Source organism: Diadema antillarum, unplaced genomic scaffold, assembly GCF_040938485.1.
Source record: "Diadema antillarum isolate AM-2024a unplaced genomic scaffold, OU_Dant_1.0 scf00000086, whole genome shotgun sequence".
In the NCBI taxonomy this organism is placed as follows: domain Eukaryota; kingdom Metazoa; phylum Echinodermata; class Echinoidea; order Diadematoida; family Diadematidae; genus Diadema; species Diadema antillarum.
In genome coordinates, this window is record NW_027270975.1 from 3,267,957 (window position 1) to 3,288,563 (window position 20,607).

Sequence of the window (20,607 nt, forward strand, 5' to 3'; positions counted from 1 at the left end):
GAGTCTATCAATAAATTGTAGCCTAGGAATCTAACCCCCCCCCCCCCCCCCAAAAAAAAATGAAGTTATTCGGCAGTTATTCGATTAGGCCTTTTTATATACTTAGCGTCTAGAAACCTAGGCCTAGTTGTAGGTAGATCCTACAAATTTACAATTGCCTTATAGAACATAGATCTAACGTTTAACAAGATCTAAAATTTATGTTAGGCCTAGACTCTATGTAGCGTGTAGTCCGCTATCGTTAGATAGATTTTAGGCCTACATTCAACTAGAAATTGGCAATTCTGGGTTACAAATTAGCAGTTAATCTAGCGATGTCTGATCTACACAGTGACCTACTCGCCTAGAATTCAATGTCATGATGTAGAGTCTAGCTATTCCCTTAACAATGCAATGTTTACTTTTATTAAAGGACACAAGATCACCTTCATACTCGTAGACATGATGTGGATTGAGTCAGACAATGCAGCAACATTTAAAAATACATGTATGAATCACTATGATGTAGTAGAACACACTCTGTCATCAATCACTCAGTACAGACAGAGTGAGAGTTTGAGGAAAATCAGAGTCGGACAATCCGTTCAGATATGAATTTTTCAAGTTTCTGCTCGGTCACTGCTGGATGAAAACTAGTATTAGTAGTAACTTTAGTTCTACAGCTACAGGCACAGCTTGTGATGACACAAATCACATGTGTAGAACTTATAGTTATACTAGAACAATTAAAGAAAGTATAGAGGGGTCTACGGATCTAGAGAGAATTCAACACATTTTCACTTTTCTTGTACAATAAAAGTACACTTGACTTGCCTCTTTCAGAAGGCAGGGGGGATTGATGATTATGACCATACGTGGTCGGACCAGACAAGTTGTGGGACCGGACTAAAAATTTACTTCCACAAACACAATAAAATCCCATAAAATAAGCATAAAATACTATGGCTTTTGAATAGATATTTTATACCAATTTTTGACGTAACTTCTCTAAAGCAGAATTCGGCGATTTGTTTCATGATTTGTCAACCAGAAGAAGCGCGCAATATTCTATCACACGCACGATGTGAAACTTGTGCACGCGTTTGAGTCAGAAACAACAAACTTCAGTGTTAATCCATTCCCATAGACAAAACACGCAGGCTGGCTACAACATTCAAAATATATTTGCAAGGGTTTCAGTTAAGTTCTCTAATTACGAGAAAAATTGATTTTGTTCGCTTTGCTTTGGAAGAACTGTTAAGTATCATTTTCAGAACCTCATCATTGTGTATTGGAATATTTTTATTGAGAATGGCAATGTGAAAAATTCATCTAAATCTCAACTTCTTAAGTATGCGGGTACACAACCCCCCCCCCCCCCCCCCATCATACCATTAACATACGTCAGTAACAAGTCGAGGAACTGTGCACTTTTTTCAAAGAATAGACCCATGTCTATAATTTTGTGAAATTCTCTCTATATTTTTGTTTATCGTTCTATGCATGTAACATCATACACTGGTCTGTAGTAGTCTTCTCATCCAGCAGTAACCGCGCAGATACTTTAAAAATTCACAACTTTTAAAGTTTTTAAAGTTTTTGATGTGTTCTACCAATAGTATTGCTGCATTCACTCAATCCACATGTTTATGAAGGTGGACTTTTCCTTTAATGCACTATCCAGTCAATATATGAGATATTATTTATAGAGTTGAATCTAATTTTACAGAAGTGCTTTCTGTTTAGAGCTGCTCATTCATTTTTTATGGTATTTCTTGTGCTTTGCATAGTGTAGCACTGGCAGATATCTTCACATTATTTAGGCAATATTCCCACAATTAAAATACCACTCCATGTTTATGAGGACATTTGACAACAGCGTTGACTAGGGAGTATGAAAAATTTTCATATTCGTAAGTGGGTATGAAATAGAGTTATAGGGCATAGAGCAGTAGACAGTTAACCAAATGTTGCAAACAATATGCATATTAGATGAGGTAATAATGATCCTTGCCATTGCTTCACAATAATCTCACCAGGGCCACCAATGCTTACGAATATATGCAATGAGTATGGGATTCCTGCAATTATAAATTCACCCATTTCTAACCCTGTCTCATTCTGATGAACAAATTGTCACACTGAACCCAAAAATAGAAGAATGAAAAAAAAAATGTTCCACTCTCTTCGTGTTGTGGGTCATGACGGTACAACCCTGTCGCTACTTACAGCGACTGGGCTGTGTATAGTTAATGAAACTTTAAGATTCCGCTGATTCACAAGAGGAAGACAGACCTTCTGGCATTGTGTTGTTACACTTTCTGGGTGAACATCAATATGCCCAGTTATAAACAACTTATGGTACCTGCCTTCTATTGGCTTCATGCTTGTTATTAGAGGGCTTTGCATTTTCACTATTTCACATAGTATTTTAGTGAATCATATACTCTCTACCAAAATATATCATGTCAGAAAGTCTATCTTCACATTCCCAAAGATGATTGGAGTATTTATATTACTATTGATATCCAGTACATTACCACTAAGCAAAATAATGTCCTTCAAATGAACCCACTAGTTTTATGATATTGTTGCATGACATTTTTTTTTCCAGGTACAATGGCAGAAGAGAGTTGTCAGAGCCATGAGTCAAGGAGCCAGATCTTTGAGGAAACTTTGGATTGTTCTGGAGATAATCCACCAACGAAAAGGGCTCGTATCATAACCAATCCAGTCCAAGGTTCTACTCTGAGAGCGCACATCAACCAAAGTTACCTGGAAAAAAGTTTCAAGCAAATGATTGGAACAGCATTTGAGGAGGCTACATCAGAAAGAGACCTGGGTATGCTTTGAAGCAGAAAATGTTAATGCAGCTCATTGATTTCATTTAGCAGCCTAATATACACAATATCCACCATCATATGTCTTATTTCCTTCTTGACTTTTCTTTTGCCCTCTTCTCTGTCCTTTCTGTCTGGATGTAACTTCATGAAATTTCAATATAATGTTAATATGCACTTCAGAAGCACTACTGGGATAAACATGAATACTGTGAAAGTGGATATTTTTGCATGAGTAATTTTCCACACGGCCAGTGAAAGTGTATTTCAAATGTTTTTAAGTCTGTGGACTCAAGATATTAACTAATATTACATATAGGAAACAAAAATTTTCATGTGCTTTTATTTGCAGGCTAGGGTGCATGCTGCGCAAAATTGGCAAAACTCTCCCCTTTTACAGTAAAGATAACTTAACTATTTCCCGCCACATGTACAAAACACAAAAACAACTGTCAGTAAATTAATCTATATTTTTGTCGCACCTTGAGCCCATTAAAATCACTTTAAGTCCTTGTTGCTCTGATTCTTTGCTGACCCTCAGGGGATTCCAAAGCCCCCAAATTGAGGAATCTTTAAAAACCTTCCTCTCTAGAACCAGATGTGATAGAGCTAAGTTAGTGCTATGAGCTTTTGCTTTAGAAACAAGGGATTTTCAGACTTGGTACTGTAGACAACAAGCACAATCGATACAGGTAAATTACAAGTACCAGTGGAATGCATAACGTTTGAACTGATTGACAAATTGCCCTACATCGACGTAAATAAGCACCTGATTAATCGATGTCTAGCAGTAGCCACAATAAATAATCATTGGCATACATACTTGGGCGGGATTTGAAACTACAGTCCTGAACACTAGACAGGCGTCTTATCCACTAGACCACCGAACTTCTGCATGACATCCAGTGCTGGTTCTAATCACTTTAACATGCAGCGAGTACCGTGTATTTACCAGTATTCAAATTAATGAAAGTCTTGTGTTGAGTTGTTATTGTAAATGATTGACATCCTGCCCTACATCAGTGTAAATAAGCATCAAATTAATCAGTGTCACAATAAAAAATTACGGACATACATACTCAGGCAAGATTCGAGCAAGCTCTCTGGTCTAGTGGGTAAGACACCTGTCCAGTGATTAGGGGGTTGTACAGTAGATTCAAATCCTGCCTGAGTGTGTATGGCCATGATTTTTTATCATGGCTACTACTATGTACTAGACACTGATTAATTTGGTGCTTATTTATGTCAATGTAGGACAGTTTGTCAATCAGTTACAATAAAACAACTCGATTAAAAAAATCCATTATTTTGAATTGCATAATGTGTCTTATTTAAGAGTGATATGCTACATGTATTTCTGGTAGGATCTTTTTGAATGTATCATGCTTGCCGAGATATGGTCATTTATCATGTTCATGTCTCTCTTTAAGAATGCAAAGTAAGTCTTTCCACATAGGTTCTGAGCCTGCTATTTACGTCACCATAAGCAAAAAATAAAGCGATACAATGTATTAATAAAGTGCATTTGAAAATAAAATGAATAATAATTGATGACTTTAAAAAAAAAAAACATAGCCCTGTGTGTTACAACTTTAATGACAGATCTCATTACTGTATCTATTTTATGCCACACTAGGTACATCTGCTTCTATCCTGAATGAGCCATTTACCTGCTGCATTCTGCCCAACTTTGTCAAAGAGAATGACTTCCTTGAAGGTCTAAAGGAAGAGTTACTGGAGCTGAATTTCATCAACAAATCAAATGATCTCTACAAATTTCAACAAGTAAGTGTCTGTCATTCCATAATGTTACAGTTTTAATAGTTTGTGAATGAATATATTTCACCTTTTAAAGCTTGCATATATGTGTTGCTAAAGGAGAAATTTCTGCAAATATACATGTGGATTGAGTGAATGCAGCAATATCTAGCACACTAGTGAAAGTTTGAGGAAAATCACACAATCCCTTCATGAATTATGAATTGTTAAAGTCATGGTACCACCATTTGCTGGATTAGAAGACTACAACAATTTGTGACATCACTTCAAATAAAGATATAAAGAAAATGTAAGGAGAATTCTGCAACATTAAATTTTCCAGTATAATGAAAAAGCTTTTGACATACCATACCTCTTCTAGAAAGCATAGAAAATAATATTACCATTAACATACCTTATGTCAGGTAACCAGCCAAAGGAATGTGTACTTTAGAAAATGAAAACAAAACTTAAGTTTGTTTAGTTTTGGTGAAATTTGTTCATCCTGCAAACTGCATATATGGGTGGCAACACTTTTATAGATCTATATTCTTTCTTTTTACAGTCGGAAGCTCTGCAGAACTTCACATCACCTCATATTCTGGCATTAAGGTACTGTAGGAGTGTGTTACTGTATTAGTATACAATGGCCAGAAAGTAAAATAAATTATAAGAACTGTTGTTGTGTTATTTTGTTTTTTTCTGCTTTGCAAATAATTTATCTCAGCTAATTATCAGTATGCACACTATGCAAGTAAACCTTCATTTTAATTGCTGTTATTTTCAGACAAAATATGAATCCCATGATTATTTTTTTAAAGGTGCATAGTCCCGGTAGTGTAGAGGGCGCTGTTGATGATACTACCGATCACCGTTAGCATTGATACGAAGATTACCGAAGTTGAGCTGTCATCAAGAGTAAAGTGCGTAGGTGTTGCTAAGTAACGTTGACTTCGTTGTCTTTTCTGCGCATCGCGCAGTCTGTAGTAATGCCAGGGTGCGTGCATATGTGCTTGTTATTATGACATCACAAAAGAAGTTTGCTAAAGCTACCATCCCCCTCAGCCGAATCATGAGCCGAACTGTGATCCGACCACTGACTACAGTGAATCGGACTTCTTCGGACTCGGGGAAGTGGGCCAAAGCGTAAGCGCCAAAGAGGAGTCGCTAGCGTAGGTCTCTATAGGAAACTTGCGCCGTGCGCCCACGTACGCATTTGACTAAGACACCAGGACCATGCACCTTTAAAGCAATGTGTCAAGATTCAAATAATGAGAGAGGCAGAGGCTTAGATGTTCTACCACAAAAGACTTATCTGAAATTTAGTCTGCATAGCAAAAGTGAATAGTGAATAGTGAATGGTGAAGAAGCAGTTTAAATAAATATGAATTTTTGATGTGTTTACCCTTTGCCATTGACATCAGTGTAATTTGCCTCTGTTGTGAAATGGTATAGTTATTCTTGCCCTTGTACCCTTTAGGAAACTTCTCTATGATGATTTCTTGAGCTGGCTGAAGGATGTAACCAGGATCTCATTCAGTGACACTGTGGACATGACATGTTCAAAATATAACCATACAGGTGATCATACAGTATTTCTGAGTTACTCAAGTCTGTTCTATGCCTGGAATGTTTGGGGGACCCATTAGGGGTTAATAGTTAGCTGTGCTGATCCCTACTCAGACAAATCATAAACATTCTTTGTACTTTATGAGTGGAACAGTACATTTGATGATGACACCACTGCCCATGCATACAAAAGGTTTTGTTTCATGAGTTTATGTGCAAGGGTAAGCAAGGATGATAATTCCAAAATCTCAAACCATGCTATTTTTATTGTGTTAGTGCAGTAAGAGGATATATTTATGTATATATATATATATATATATATATATATATATATATCTATATATATATCGGCGGCAATACGTTGACCTAGCTACGTCCACCTGGCTCTTCTTTTCACACTGAATGCAAATAATGAAGGCCACACACTGGTACTGTAAATGGTCGATACCCCTTCTCACACTCTATATATATATATATATATATAATGTCACAACAGAGGAATGCATTAAATGCCAATCTTGATTTTGCGGGGGTCCTCCCCCTTCGTCAGGGATGACATTAAGTGTGTCATTATTCCTGACGAAAATTCGGATTTTTAATTAAAATCAAGATTGACATTTAATGCATTCCTCTGTTGTGACATTATTATTGCTATTTCTAGTACTGCCAATACGCGGAGCAACTACAATATATATGTGTATATATATATATATATATATATATATATGAAGAGTTTGTTCGCAGAAACCATTTTTGAAGATTTTGAAGTACGGTTTCTGTCATAAAGTACAAAATAATACCTTTTAAATGATATATTGGTCACTACATATAAAGGTACATTTTTGAAGTTATGGTCAAAAGAAGCAAAAATTGTCTTATTATTCCCTTTATTTTTCTTGACCTTTAATCGCAAATATCTCCATTTGGCAAATATGGACTTATCGGTTTTTGCGAACAAACTCTTCATATATATGTATATATATATATATATATATATATATATATATATATATTGTTTCATTATGTTTTAACTTTATTTTATGAGAGAAGTTCATCTGTTATGGAGTAACAAAAAGAAAAGAAAAGAAAGGAGGTTAGATGTGAAAAAATAAGCCAAAATGTACAGTACATCTGCATTATGCATGCCAGAGGCATTATTCTTATGATACCTGCATACCAGATGATATTGGTATGTGGAAGAGAGATGGGTATAATTCAGCATTTTCATTACCGTTGTTCCTTTCATCTCAATTTGTCTTAGCATTTTGTATACTGTCAGTAATCCTATTGTATACACACTTCTTTGTTTTTCTCACACACCTTTCTTATCTCTCCTTGTCTCTTTTCCATGCATTTGCTTACCATCCCTTTTACTCTTCAATGCTTACTCCCTCCAGATGTGCTGCTCTGTCATGATGATGAGCTAGATGGAAGACGCATTGCTTTCATTCTCTACTTGGTTCCTCCCTGGCAGGAGGCAGACGGAGGATTGTTAGACCTGTTTGATATGGATGGTATGGAATTCTCACCATCAGAAAGAATCACATTGATCTATACAAGCCCTTGAGACTGGTATCACTCCTCCCTAATAACGTGGGATACTTTGAATCCCATACTTCATTTTATTTCAGATTACAGATCTGCAAATTATAAGATATTAAGAATGTTCTGTCTATGTCAAAATAAGAAAAATTATTCTTCAGTAGTCAGTGTTATTTTCTAAAATTTGACATGGCATACTTTCAATATGCCATTTGTGCATACATTTTTTTTTTTCAACAAGAATATGATATGTGTCCTAAAATATATTTTTTGTGTGCCTCAGTATTTGTTATGAGCTGCAGAGACTGGCAGCCTTGCAGTTATTATGACGTTTATGTGATGTAGTTTGTTTAAATGCACTCTTTATATTTAAGTCAATGTAACATGGAGTTGCCTTGAACTTTAAGTCTCTTGTTGATTTCCTGTCAAAACATGATGCTAACTGATATTTGTATAACAAGCTATTAAACATCAATGTTAATGAACTGATATCCTGTTCTATCCATAGTAGTTTTCTGGCTCACCTCAGCCAAAGGTTCAAGTGTGCTATCGTCCAAGCATACATAAACTTTTTACATTTTCAGCTTCTCATTGAAAACCCTGTAATGTATTTTCACCAAACTTCACTGGTAGCATTCCTAAAATGATAGATCACAACTCGTGCAAATGGGCGCACCACCCCCAAACCTGAGTATTGAGGAATCTTTAAATGTCTTCCCTCGAACTAGAAGTGATAAAGCTAAGTTAGCATTATGAGTAAGTACATTTGTGACTGTAGTTTCAAGTTTGTTCATGGCAAATATGGGGTCCCCTACCCCTGGGGCTCTGTTGGGATACCAAATCTGGGGCCAATTTTCACATTTTCAGGTTCTTGAAAATGCATGGTCACATTTTTACCAAACTTGAGAGGTATTATCGCTGGAGTGATAGAATATATATTTGTACAAATGGGCACCATGCCCCACTTGCTGGTGGCTCCCTTGAAAAATATCTAGTCCAGGGGTCCTCCCCCCCCCCCCCCCCCCCCCATTGTCCAAAGTGGGTCAATTTTTTTTTTTTTTTTTTTTTTGGGGGGGGGGGGGAGGGGGTCTTCTTGAAAATGCATGGTCAAATTTTCACTAAAATTGGTGTGCAGTATCGCTAGGGTGATATGATATATATTTGTATAAATGGGCACCATATCCTCACTTGGGCCTCCACCCCCCCCCCCCCTTTTTTACCAGTGTAGGGCCAGTTTTCACAATTTCTTTGTTGTCTTGAAAGCACATGGTCAAATTTTAAATAAAATTGATAGGTATTATTACTAGGGTGATAGAAAATTTGTATTTGTACAAATAGGCACAATGCCCACTTTGGGGCCCTCTGGGGGCATACAACCTCCAACGTAGAGAATCTTAGGAAAAAATAATAATAATCTCCTATAGAACTAAAAAATGATGGAGCTGCAATGCTATAAATATGTTTGTGAGTGCAGTTCTAAATTTGCTCATGTCAGTTCCAGAAGTGCTACGTGGGTGCAGGGACCAAAGTAGGGGCCAATTTTCACATTTTCATCTCCTTGGAAATACATGGTCAAATTTGTCTTCAAACTTGGCAGGTATTGATGCTAGGATGTTAGAGTGATTATATATTTGTAATATATTTGTACAAAGGGGCACCATGCCTCATTTCAATCTGTGATAATAATCTTCTTCAATCTATAAAACTGAAATACTCATGAGTAAATACATTAGTAAGTGTACTTTCAAGTTTGTTTATGCAAGATCCAGGGTTGGCCCCCATGGGACTGGGACCAAATTTGGAGCCAGATTTTATGTTTTGACCTTCAAAGACACCTGGTTAAACTTTCTACAAACTTGCAAGTATTATCACAAGGACCCCCCCCCCCCCTTCAACTTTTTTTCATGTTTTTTTTAGGTAAAAGTCTGCAAGAATATGTGGAAGGTGAATGTGTGATACTCGAGTGATGAGTGCTAGAGCCACTAGGTTTCTAATACTAGTGTTCAAAGGAACCTGAATTTGAATACTTTCTGTCCATTTTTAATGTAATTTCTGATACATGTATTAGTGTGTAGGCTTGTTTTACTTTCCTTCTTATCAATGTAGAACATGGGCAGCCAAAGTCTGTAGTGAAGTCTCTTGTGCCAAAGTGGAACAACCTTGTCTTCTTTGAGGTTACTCCAAAGTCATTTCATCAGGTAAGATACAAACAACTAACCTGCCATGAAAGTGATGGCGAATGCTTGTTTGTTTGCATTGGATGGCAGGTGACCTAGTGTGTGCACAAAATATTCCATGCACAATCACAACTGATGTGAAATATGCAGTAGGGCTACAGTGTAGTGTGCAGAGGTACACTGGTATAAGTCAACATTTTGAGATTTTTAGTACAATTCCACACCATAGCTAAGTTAACCCGTCGACCCATACACAGGAAATGGTACATGTATACCACGTTCCCAAAATGTCCACAACAGTGTCTGCATTAGTTGCCTAAATTCATTTTTATTACTGAGCAGAAAAATGACTTTGATCAAAATATGAGATTTTCTGCCATCAGTATCTATTCTCTTTCTGTATCAAACTGTGTGTATTTTTGTCTAATTTACCTTTTTCCAACGTAGTAGTGTGATTGTTATGCAATATAACTTGAATAAAGGCATATGTAGCAATTGAGACTGAGCTTTTAGATTTTGAATTTCGCTGATGTCATTAGATGGTTTTCTTATAGTGTATAACAAAAGATTTTGTTAGCCCATTAGTGCATGCTCTATTCATGCCTCATGTCCGATCGATATTTTGCATTGCTTGATGGCACATGCACTTGACTGTGGAAAGGGGATATATGCAACGCTTGACTGCTTCGCACAGGCTGATTACCAATCTGTCTGTTCTCTGTAAACAGGCAAATAGAATCTTGTTTGGGGCCATTGAAGGCTATCAGAAAATTGCGGGAGGAAGGGGTTAAGTTTAATGAAAAGAATAAAATTATAAAATTGTCACTGTCTACTTAAAATTGTTTGATTGTATGTATTCAGGGCCCCCAGGAAGAACAGTACCTGCCTTATGATGGGACTACCCTGTTGAAATAAGAGTGAATGAATGAATGATGAATGAATGAATGAATGAATGAATAAATGAATAAATAAGTGAATAGATAAATGAATAAATGAGTAAATAAATAAATGAATAAATAAATAAATTAAATATATTAAGGATGGTAAAAGTTTCATCAAAATCAGACAAGATAAAAAAAGTAGCAAATTTGAAATGTTCCCCTTTGCTTTTTCATGATATTAACACTAACTAGGCCGGGCTATTTAGGTAGATTGGGGGGGGGGGGGGGGGGGGGGGGTGCGTTAGACCGCACAATCACGATGAAAATTGGCACACGTTGTCTATGATGTAATCTAAAGTACCATGAAGTTAATTTTTCAAAAAAATTATCATTTATGCTAAATTATGCTAATTTATGCACAATGCTGCATGAAATCAGACAATTTGGTATAAATCACTGAATAAAGCTCAAAACAGGCACATTTTTTTTGTAAGTATTTTTTTTAGTGTCCTTAGCAAATGTAACAGAAAAAAATTGTGGCATCAGAAAAATTTCTTAAGTATTTTATTGTTTTTTGAATTTCTTATGTATTTCCTTGTTTTTTCGACTTTATGTTTTTCATTGTTTCTTCGATGAAATTTGTCCGCGACATTGTTCTGAACAAGAAAATTTTTTATTAATTGATTTTAATCAATAAAACCCCAAAGTAATCATGCTTTTATGAAATTTGCCTGTAAGCACAGTTTGCATTGAAATTGTACACGAATTCATGTTTTTGAACTATTTGTGGTCTGACATGCACATACATATTTATGCGCAACTTCGGAACCGAGCGCCCGGGCATCGCAAATTTGGTGTCAAAGGATGCGGGAGACTCAAAAGAAAAAAGTCATGAAACATCGCGGCGATAGCTTTTCGCGATAACAATACATCGCGCGGAACGTCGAGGGGGGGGGCCTTGGAGGCCCCCCCAGCCTAGTTAGGGTTAATACTGGTTGCAGTCACACATGCAAGTTGGAAGAGGCAACTATGTCACTAGCCTACAACTTGCTTGCGTTTGATTGCGATTGTTTATAGTAGTAGTCTCAGAGATGAAGGAATGCATCTTTAGGTAATTGTGCATCTGGCTTCATTTTTGTTAAAAAGATGTTCCCTTCAAATTTTCATATGATTAAAGGGTGTCCAGTACAAGGTTAAAATTAGTCAAGACCATTACATTAATGACATGATCTGTGTGCATCTCAGCTGGTGCACACAACAGGATTTACAAGGCAGAATCCTTGAAGTGTCCTCTCATGTATGATCTCTTTAGGAACATCATCTACCATGATTAATACTTTTCATCCAGTTAGTGCATTTCTTTATATTTCTGTGCTATCAAATTTGCCTTGTTTTGAAGGTTTCAGAGGTGCTCAGTTCTGAAAAGTGTCGGCTGTCTGTGAGTGGCTGGTTCCATGGACCAACAGTTCCAAGGCAACCTCCCTACAAGGAATCAAGGAAAGCCCTGACATCACATATGGAACTTGAGGTGCTCTAATACAAGCGTTCCCACAAGGTTAACGTATGCGTACTAAAGTTACTGAGAAGATAACCTTCGCTGCCTTTATAATAATTGTTGATGGATGAATGAGTGTAGGGTTACAGCTCATTGTATTAGGCCTTCAGGATACCTTAAAAGACTAGCATTCTTATAGTGGTAACTGTCAGAAAATTGCCTAATATTGCCCAAATTTTCATCCATCTATCACTTTCATGTGAAAGTTTCCCTGTCAGTTATCAGTGTTCCTTCAAAATTATTTCATGCAACATCATCACGTTGTCAAGATGGAATAAACACCTATACTCACTCTGCAGGGCTCTCACATGGGGAATTTTAGTTTTTATTGGTTTTGTATGATGGTGCAACTTCTATTTTATCCTCAGTGCCACTGAAAATGTTTAACAATAATTCTATATTATTCCTCATTTGCTAGGAGTCTGTGTTCTGTCAGTGGATTAGTGACAGCTACCTGAATGTGGTCAACCAGAGTGAAGTGCAGGACACATTCTCTGAGGCATCTGAAATACAATTACCAGCTTTCTTTGAGGTAAACTCAATAGTTTTCAAGTTGCAAGATTCACATCAATGGCCAAGAAATCAGCAAATAACATAGTGTCTTAAAATACTTTAATCATAACTCCCTCTGAGAATAGCTCTTAATTAGGATGACTTCATGTAAATGTATATCATTTGTATGATTATGTTACTGAAACTTCAAAATAATTGAAAGTTTTGTCAGAGTTTGTGTGTCTATGTATTGAATGATTACATATTAAAAAGAAGAAACAACAATGTAATTATTGCACAATTGGCACTTTTGTGGCATTTATGTAGCTCTAGGCAAACAGAAATCTATGATTATACTGTATTTGTAGCTGAGCACCAAAAAAAAAAATAATGCTGCTGACTGTGAATATACTTCATCAAGATATGCCTCACCTGAAGTCATGGATGAAATGGTTTGGTCTTGTTTGCAGAAGAAGAAATTTGATGAAGTTTATGCTGCTCTGCAAAGGGAGGATATCAAGTGGGAGAAGTGTGGACCACCAAATAAAAGGTGACTGTCTACTAGACCAGCTTTCAAACAACTGTCATTCTCTTTGCAATGGCAATTTATATCTTATTGTTTGTGTTAAAAAAAAAAATAGAAATAAATGAATAAATAAATAAATAAATAAATAATATATATATATATATATATATATATATGAATTCTAAGATAGCTTTTTTCAGTGTTGATGTTGAGGCTAGAATGTGCCATGTATCAACCTTGGAAGCTTTGAGTTTGATGAAACCTTATTTTGGTTCAGCACATCAGTTCAGGTTTTTCATGCTCATTTAATAAGGTATTTTCATATTTCCTCTAAAAGCAACTTAGGCAGATATCTATGAACAATGGTAGACACTTCAGCTTCATAGATGAGGCTATCTGTCAAGTTGATATCATTCCAGCAGGTCACAGAGCAGAATACTAATCATTCTTATTATGACTTTTTGTTTAGTGCAATGGAAGAGTATCTTTCTTCCATGTGTAATAGTGATTATTATCATTTTTATTTTATTTTTTTTTTTAGTCAGACATCATTGGCAGTCACCTCCACTGAAGACCAAAAGTAGAATACCAAAATGAGAGGAAAGCAGTATGAAATGGGTCTTCTCCAGTATTTGGTATTGTTTTTATTTTACAATTTTCTTTTTTTTTTAATAACAGTGTACACACTTCACTTCAATGCATTAGCTCTTTGTGTTTTGAGATCAGCTTAGTCAATGTCATTTGCCTTGTTTCAACAGACAATGATAAATTTTTATTCTTCCCAGATGCTATGAGGTTGGTAATCCCAGCACTTTGCCCGCTGTGGTTCAAGAGTGTGTCAGGGTGATGCAGAGTGAATTCACTTTTCTCCTCTTCTCAAACTTCACGGCACTCAAGCTCCACGAACAGGCCCCTTGTGGCGAGGAATCTGATGAAGATGAGCAAAGGAGCGAAGGGCAGGAGGAGGAGAGAGTGCTGAAAGAAGGAAAGGAGGATGAGCAACCACATACTGTGGGAAGAAGCACTGAAAATGATGCAGAAATACCTGGTGGCAATATGAATGATGACACTAACAGCTCGCAAGATAGCAAAGAAGTTAGGGAGGTGTGAGTGAAATTTGTGCAAAGATTAACCTATATCCATGCTGAGTAGATGAAATACGTTAAAATGGTAATCAGTGATACAGCAACTCTGAGGAATTGTGACAAAATACCTCGATTTCCAGGTATGCACTGCATTTGTATGATATACATCAAGAGGAGCCATGCAAGTAGTTCAGTACTTCAAACTGTGCAGTACTCCCCAGCCACTCTTTGAGAGAGAAACACACACACACACATATGCACACAATAAACTGTGTGTCATTCCTCATTTTCTTTTCTCTCATCAGCAAATGAAAAAATATCCTGAAGAATGTAATTTGGAAAAGATAAGAGAACCTACCAATACAATGCACAACCTTATGAAGCTCCCATCCAGCTTTCCTTACAAGCTCTTTATTCATCAACAAAGTTTTTGCAACCCAGTGATATTTGTAAGCCTGCTCACAGTAATTTTGTAGCCACATGATATGACATATGTACTTCTATACAGACTGCCCAGTAATATTTTTACATGAATTTCTATGTCTCTACTGGTATTCTGTGAGGTGGTCATGTCCTGGTTGCATAGTGCAAGAAAAATAATCCTATTATTACAAAGTATTGTCAATGGATGAAGGAGATGTACCTGATTCTGTTACTCACTGACCAAATACTTGAGGTTACTAATATCCATAGGAACTTTTCATGCCCAGTTCCACTATCCTTTGCAAAGAATGCCTGTTTTCAGGAGAGAATTTTGTTATTTTGGCACACTGTCATGCTCCTGAAATGCTTGCTGTCACCATGTAGAGCAGAAGGGTTGGGAAGAATGTTTATATTGGTCGTACAATAATTGTGCATAAAGTATCTGTGCAATATTAAAATTATGTTTTCACAGGATTGCAAGCTTCAACTGAAGGTTCGATAACTTCAAAGCATCCCATATGTCTCATTGCATTCTTGGCTGATTATTTGTGCTATTATATGTGGGATAGAGAATTAAAATGAGAGTGTTGGTGTATGTAGTAATATCCATTGTCTTATCAAAAGGTACAGTGCCAAGAAAAATGCCCACCAGCAACCCACAATGTAGAGCAGAGCTTAGGAGATGGACACATGGCTGCTACACATTACTCCATGACACTGATACAGAGGGGTCAGAGTTTGCTCTTGATGCTTCAATCTTCTTCAACACTCAAAGTAGTGTTCTTGTAGCCTGGTAGGGTCATATTGAAAGTGTCAGAGAAGGCAGTCTTCTTACCTTCCTTTCAATGTTGCTGAAAATAATTTAGCATCAGGTCTTTTTGTAACTGCAGGATATCGGAGTCTCTGCTTGATTAATAGTTCAGGACATTATATTTGCAGTACTGTAACTTTTTCATGACTGGGCCTTCAGCACATTTTGAAATTATTCTGTATGCGGTGTTATGAAATGGTAATATAGATCCTTATCAAATGATAGGCTGAGAGAAAGCATGTAAACAGTCTTTCCTTTGCATAACATGCCCAGTGGGCATAAGTTTTTACTGATACCCTGTACTAATAACTGCTCAGAGATATCATTGCTCAAATATATAACTTTGTTCATTCAGTTGGTTTGCCCTAATCTGCCATAAAGAATCGGCCCGCATGAGTGTAGAATACAGATGATATACAATATACAGATGATGTGTGTTACAATTCTATAAAACAAATAGTGCACATAACTTACTCAGGCATTAGTTAAAATTATCCACCCTCTGTAACTTTGGAACAGTCCAAAGCATACTAGGTTTTGCCTCATCTGTTTCAGACTGCTCCAAAGTCACTATCAGTTGGATAATTCTTTAAGAGTAATGGCCTCTGTTATGTGCATTATCTGTGTACTATTGTGACATGACCCAGTCCGTTTGCCACCAATACCTTCAATTGTGTACAGCATACTGTATGAACTGCCAATTGTAACTTTAAACAGGAGTGCAATTCAGTCTTTTGTGTCTACTGTTTTAATTGAAAAGTGATGGACATTCGTAAGCAGAACCTGTCTTTGTTGCATTGTGATCTAATTGTTAGTTTACTGGTGCACTACAGGAACAGTATGTGAATGTGTCCAGGAACTTTAGATCATTGGAGGTGGCAAACTGCATTTTTTAATAGACGTATTTTCACAACAAGCAGTAGAAGTAAAGATTGTGTTGAAACCTCACATCTGATTTGTACATCTTTTTTTTGTCAGATTTCAGTCCTGACGGTGGTGGGTTTGTTTCATACATTGCAAGAGGTGAAGATGAGGAGGTAAGTGTACTATTCCAGATGTACATGTAGCTCATGTTGTGTTTCATTCATCAGTGCTTTCCTCTGTGCTAGCATACCAGCAGGCAGAACATGTCTAGGAGAATAAAGTAGATAAAAATAGTGAACTCTTGAAATAAACAAACAAACAGTGCCAAACCCCAAAATAAATAGATATGCCATACCAATAGCAAAAATATTTTCTGGTACAAACTTTGTAGCATGCATTTCTATAACACAACTACCTTGATGAAGCCAGCTAATTTTTCAAACACACGAGTGCTGATGGCGTAACTCTAAACCTAGAGTCTACTTCTGATGATGAATGAACAAACTGATGACACCTATGTGTGATACCATGCTGCTGTCTGGCAACCAGGTTTCAACCTTGGATTTAATGAACTAAAAAAAACAACCCCAAAACCCCCCAAAAAACATAATGAATATGTGCTTCTGATAGTACAAACGAATGAATGCACAACAAACATAGCATGCATAATACTGCATCATTTCCAGTAACTGCTTGTTTCTCGACATGCAAGGTATGGACTAAGTTGTGCACCCACCATACCATACGCATGTGTACATGTACGTATTGAAGTATATCATACACACCCTTCCAATATGTACATGTCACAACATATTCCTGGCTAATTCAAACCATGTTTTTTAGACCAATACCTTAATAGCTTATAATGCCTTATTTCTGGCCATATCATACTTAAGGCAGGAAACATTCAACTGTCATAATACATATCCAATAACTGTATACTTACAACATTGGGCTCATCCGGAAACAGCAAAATAGCAGTGACTTTTGGCGATGATGACACTACACGTTTCACATGTCTTTGAGCTGCAATATGAGAATGCCCTCTACAGCCCATGCAAAGAATTACAAGCCAAAGGCTCCCGCCTATGATGTCACAAACAAATACGGTCTACTGGTACTTCATTTCTTCCCACAATTGCTGTCTGATTTTTCTAGTACAAGAGGATTTTACTGGTAAAAGTGTCAGTATTTCCCCTACCTGCTTTGTCAGTGACAATATTGAATAAATGCTTTGAAGATTCACCACCAGATGTACATGTACACAAACACGTTGCATATGTCACACGTCGCCACACTTGAAGTGTAGAGTTCACACGTGCTCTGCAAGGTACAGTGTATTTTAATTTCATATGTCTGTAGCACACACAATACAGGGTACTGTGTACCAATTAATGCAAAAGGTTGGAGGAAAGGGTGCGTCTGATTATTTTGTCAATCAATAACTTTTTCAAAGGTCTCCACACAATTTACTGCTACATGTACACGTTTGTATAGCCAACAGTCATGAGTGAGGTACAATGTACTAGAGTTGAAGCTATTACGGTAACTGTGTTAACACAAGATCTTCTTGGGACCTTTGATTGTGATTAGTACCTGGTATTCATTACCAAGAGAAGCCTGCTTGCACATCACTCCTGAATAATAATGTAGGCAGTTATAAATTTGGTTAGTCACTTTGACCATGAAATTCTGGATTATCCTGTCAGCTGCCAGTGTGTTAGTGTATGACTGAACTTTTTTGAACATTGTCTACGTATTGTTTACACTAGCAGGACCTCAAATAATCTGAATGTTCATATCATTTTTTTTAGTTGATGGTTTCACTGTCAGTTTACAAGTAACATACATGTATACATACATGTTTTCAAATTTTCTTTTCAAAATACCTTGTAGTTGACACTAACATGCTTGAAAGATGACTCGGTCACCTGCAAGAAGGGTTTAATTGCAGCCTTCAGTAGTCCTACATGCGTGTTTTCATGTAGCAACCTGTGAGAGTACATTTTAATCAGACTTTGTTAAACAGAGAAAATTCTTGTATTGTAGGCTGTACCATCTTGTTATAATAGGTTCACCATATTTATTACACTGGTGGTGCATTCCCCAGAGGTTTAATCAGGATCTGTATTACAGCTTAAATGCAGGGAACCCAAAAAGAAAGATAGACACATAGATACACTCAAAATGAATAGCTCTCATGTACAAATATTTCCAAAATCCATACCTTGTGTAGTAAAATGTCTCTTTCTTTAAAGTTCCGATATGTCTTGAGTATTTGAGCAGTATATCCAATGATTATCTGCCATGACTCTAAAACTTGAATTGAAATGAATCCACAATGTAAATTCCACCTTGGATCTCAGTGGAATTGTCAGGAGCTGTGCTGTTTCATGTTTTTCTTGCCACAAAGTGAATGTAATCTGTCTACAAAAAAGAAATATTCTCAGTGTGAAAGGTTGTTTTTTCAATTCACACAGAGAATTAAATCCGATTCATTGTTGTGGAAACTTTTTACCCAAATATCACACAAACCCTTATGCAGATCTGTCTGTATATATCACAGATTTTTGTATTGGTCATTTTGTATCAACTAAGCACTTGCCAATTCTTTTGTTCACATCCAATGTTGCATGAAGCAAGGAGTGTGGCATTATCTGTTTTAACCTATTTCACACAGGAACCTAGTATACCAGGTTCCCAAAATGTAGACAAGAGCAGTGGGCGGATCCAGAGGGGGGCACAACCGGTGCACGCCCCCCTTTATTTTTCGTTAAAAACAAAAGAAATAAAAATACAAAAATGAAATGAAACCCGGAAGTGGCACCAGAAATATAAGTTGCGCCCCCCCCCTTTACAGAATTCCTGGATCCGCCCCTGCAAGAGTGTCTGCATTTGTGGCCAAAATTCATGTTTATCTGTGCTATTCTGACCAAAAATGACTTTCATCAAAAGATAACAGCTTCTTCTGTTCATATTTTTTCTTTTTCTGTATCAAAACTGCATGTATTTGTGTCTAATTTACCTTTTTACATCATGATAGTGCACTTGTTTTGCTATAAAGCTTGCATGAAGACATGCAGTTGACCTTGGAAAAGGAGTACATATACTGCTTGACTGTTTTCACACAGGCAGACTACCGACTTCTATGTTCTCTGTCAACAGGCAAAATTAAGTTCATTTGAGGGCACTAAAAGCTCTCAGAGAATTGTGGGAGGAATGGGTTTAAAGAAAACTGTCAAGATTATTATTAGAATCCCCTTAATGCTTTGCAGATTTGACTGATAATGCCATTAAGTTTCAATATTTCATCAAGTCAGTTTTATTCATTACCAAGAAATTTCTTATCTTTCCAATTTGTCTCAGCTTCTGAACATTTTCCCAGAGGACAATTCCCTTTGCCTGGTCTACAGAGACAAGGACACACTACGGTTTGTGAAGCACATCAACCAGAGTTTTGTGAAATCTAGAGAGACCAGCAGCAACAAGCAGTCTGCATTTTATGAGCTCTACCTTGTGTTCTATGAGTGAAACTCAGACTGAGTTTACTATTGGATCAAGTCATGCATTTTTTCACATCGCGCATTTAGAGACTAGCTTCACATACATCATGACAGGAGACACTCAACCGCAATCTGAAGGCTCCCAACACAAGGTTTTACCATCATCCATTGTTCATCCACTTTTTAGTGTGCTTGTACCAGATAAGACAAGATTTACAGATATTGCAATTCATATTACCAGACCAGCAGCTATAAAAATCTCAGGTAAGAGCCTGTGAGTTGCTTTCCCCAGTGTACTCTCGCCAGCTCTTCAAAGCCACTATAAGCTTTGAACCCTAACTAGGCCAGGCTTTTAGGTAGATGATAGAGCTGGAGGGAGGCCTCCAAGGCCCCCCCCCCCCCCACCCTTCAGATCTCAGCCATCGACAGAGACTCCAACTCTCCAGTTTTCGACGGGAGATCTCCCGCCGAGAGCCCATTTTTGCAAAATCTCCCGTTCTCCCGCTTGAGATTTGATTTCTCCCGCCCTGGCTCTGGTCTCCCGTTGGAAAGGATTTCTTACTTATTGCTATCGTATGGTGAAAAAATAAGCCTTAGATAGC

General features: G+C 37.1%; 1 protein-coding gene across 1 annotated transcript; it reads left to right on the forward strand.

The window, feature by feature from the left end:
• Positions 1-2,531: 2,531 nt before the first annotated feature.
• Positions 2,532-20,249, forward strand: LOC139717949 (prolyl 3-hydroxylase OGFOD1-like). Its single transcript, XM_071629432.1, has 13 exons — positions 2,532-2,821; positions 4,456-4,604; positions 5,143-5,189; positions 6,058-6,158; positions 7,544-7,660; positions 9,795-9,886; positions 12,146-12,274; positions 12,720-12,833; positions 13,264-13,343; positions 14,105-14,367; positions 15,452-15,601; positions 16,617-16,675; positions 19,869-20,249. Exons 1-13 carry the CDS (start codon positions 2,575-2,577, stop codon positions 20,031-20,033), a joined length of 1,713 nt encoding a protein of 570 aa, XP_071485533.1. The 5' UTR covers positions 2,532-2,574; the 3' UTR covers positions 20,034-20,249.
• The last annotated feature ends 358 nt before the right edge of the window (positions 20,250-20,607 follow it).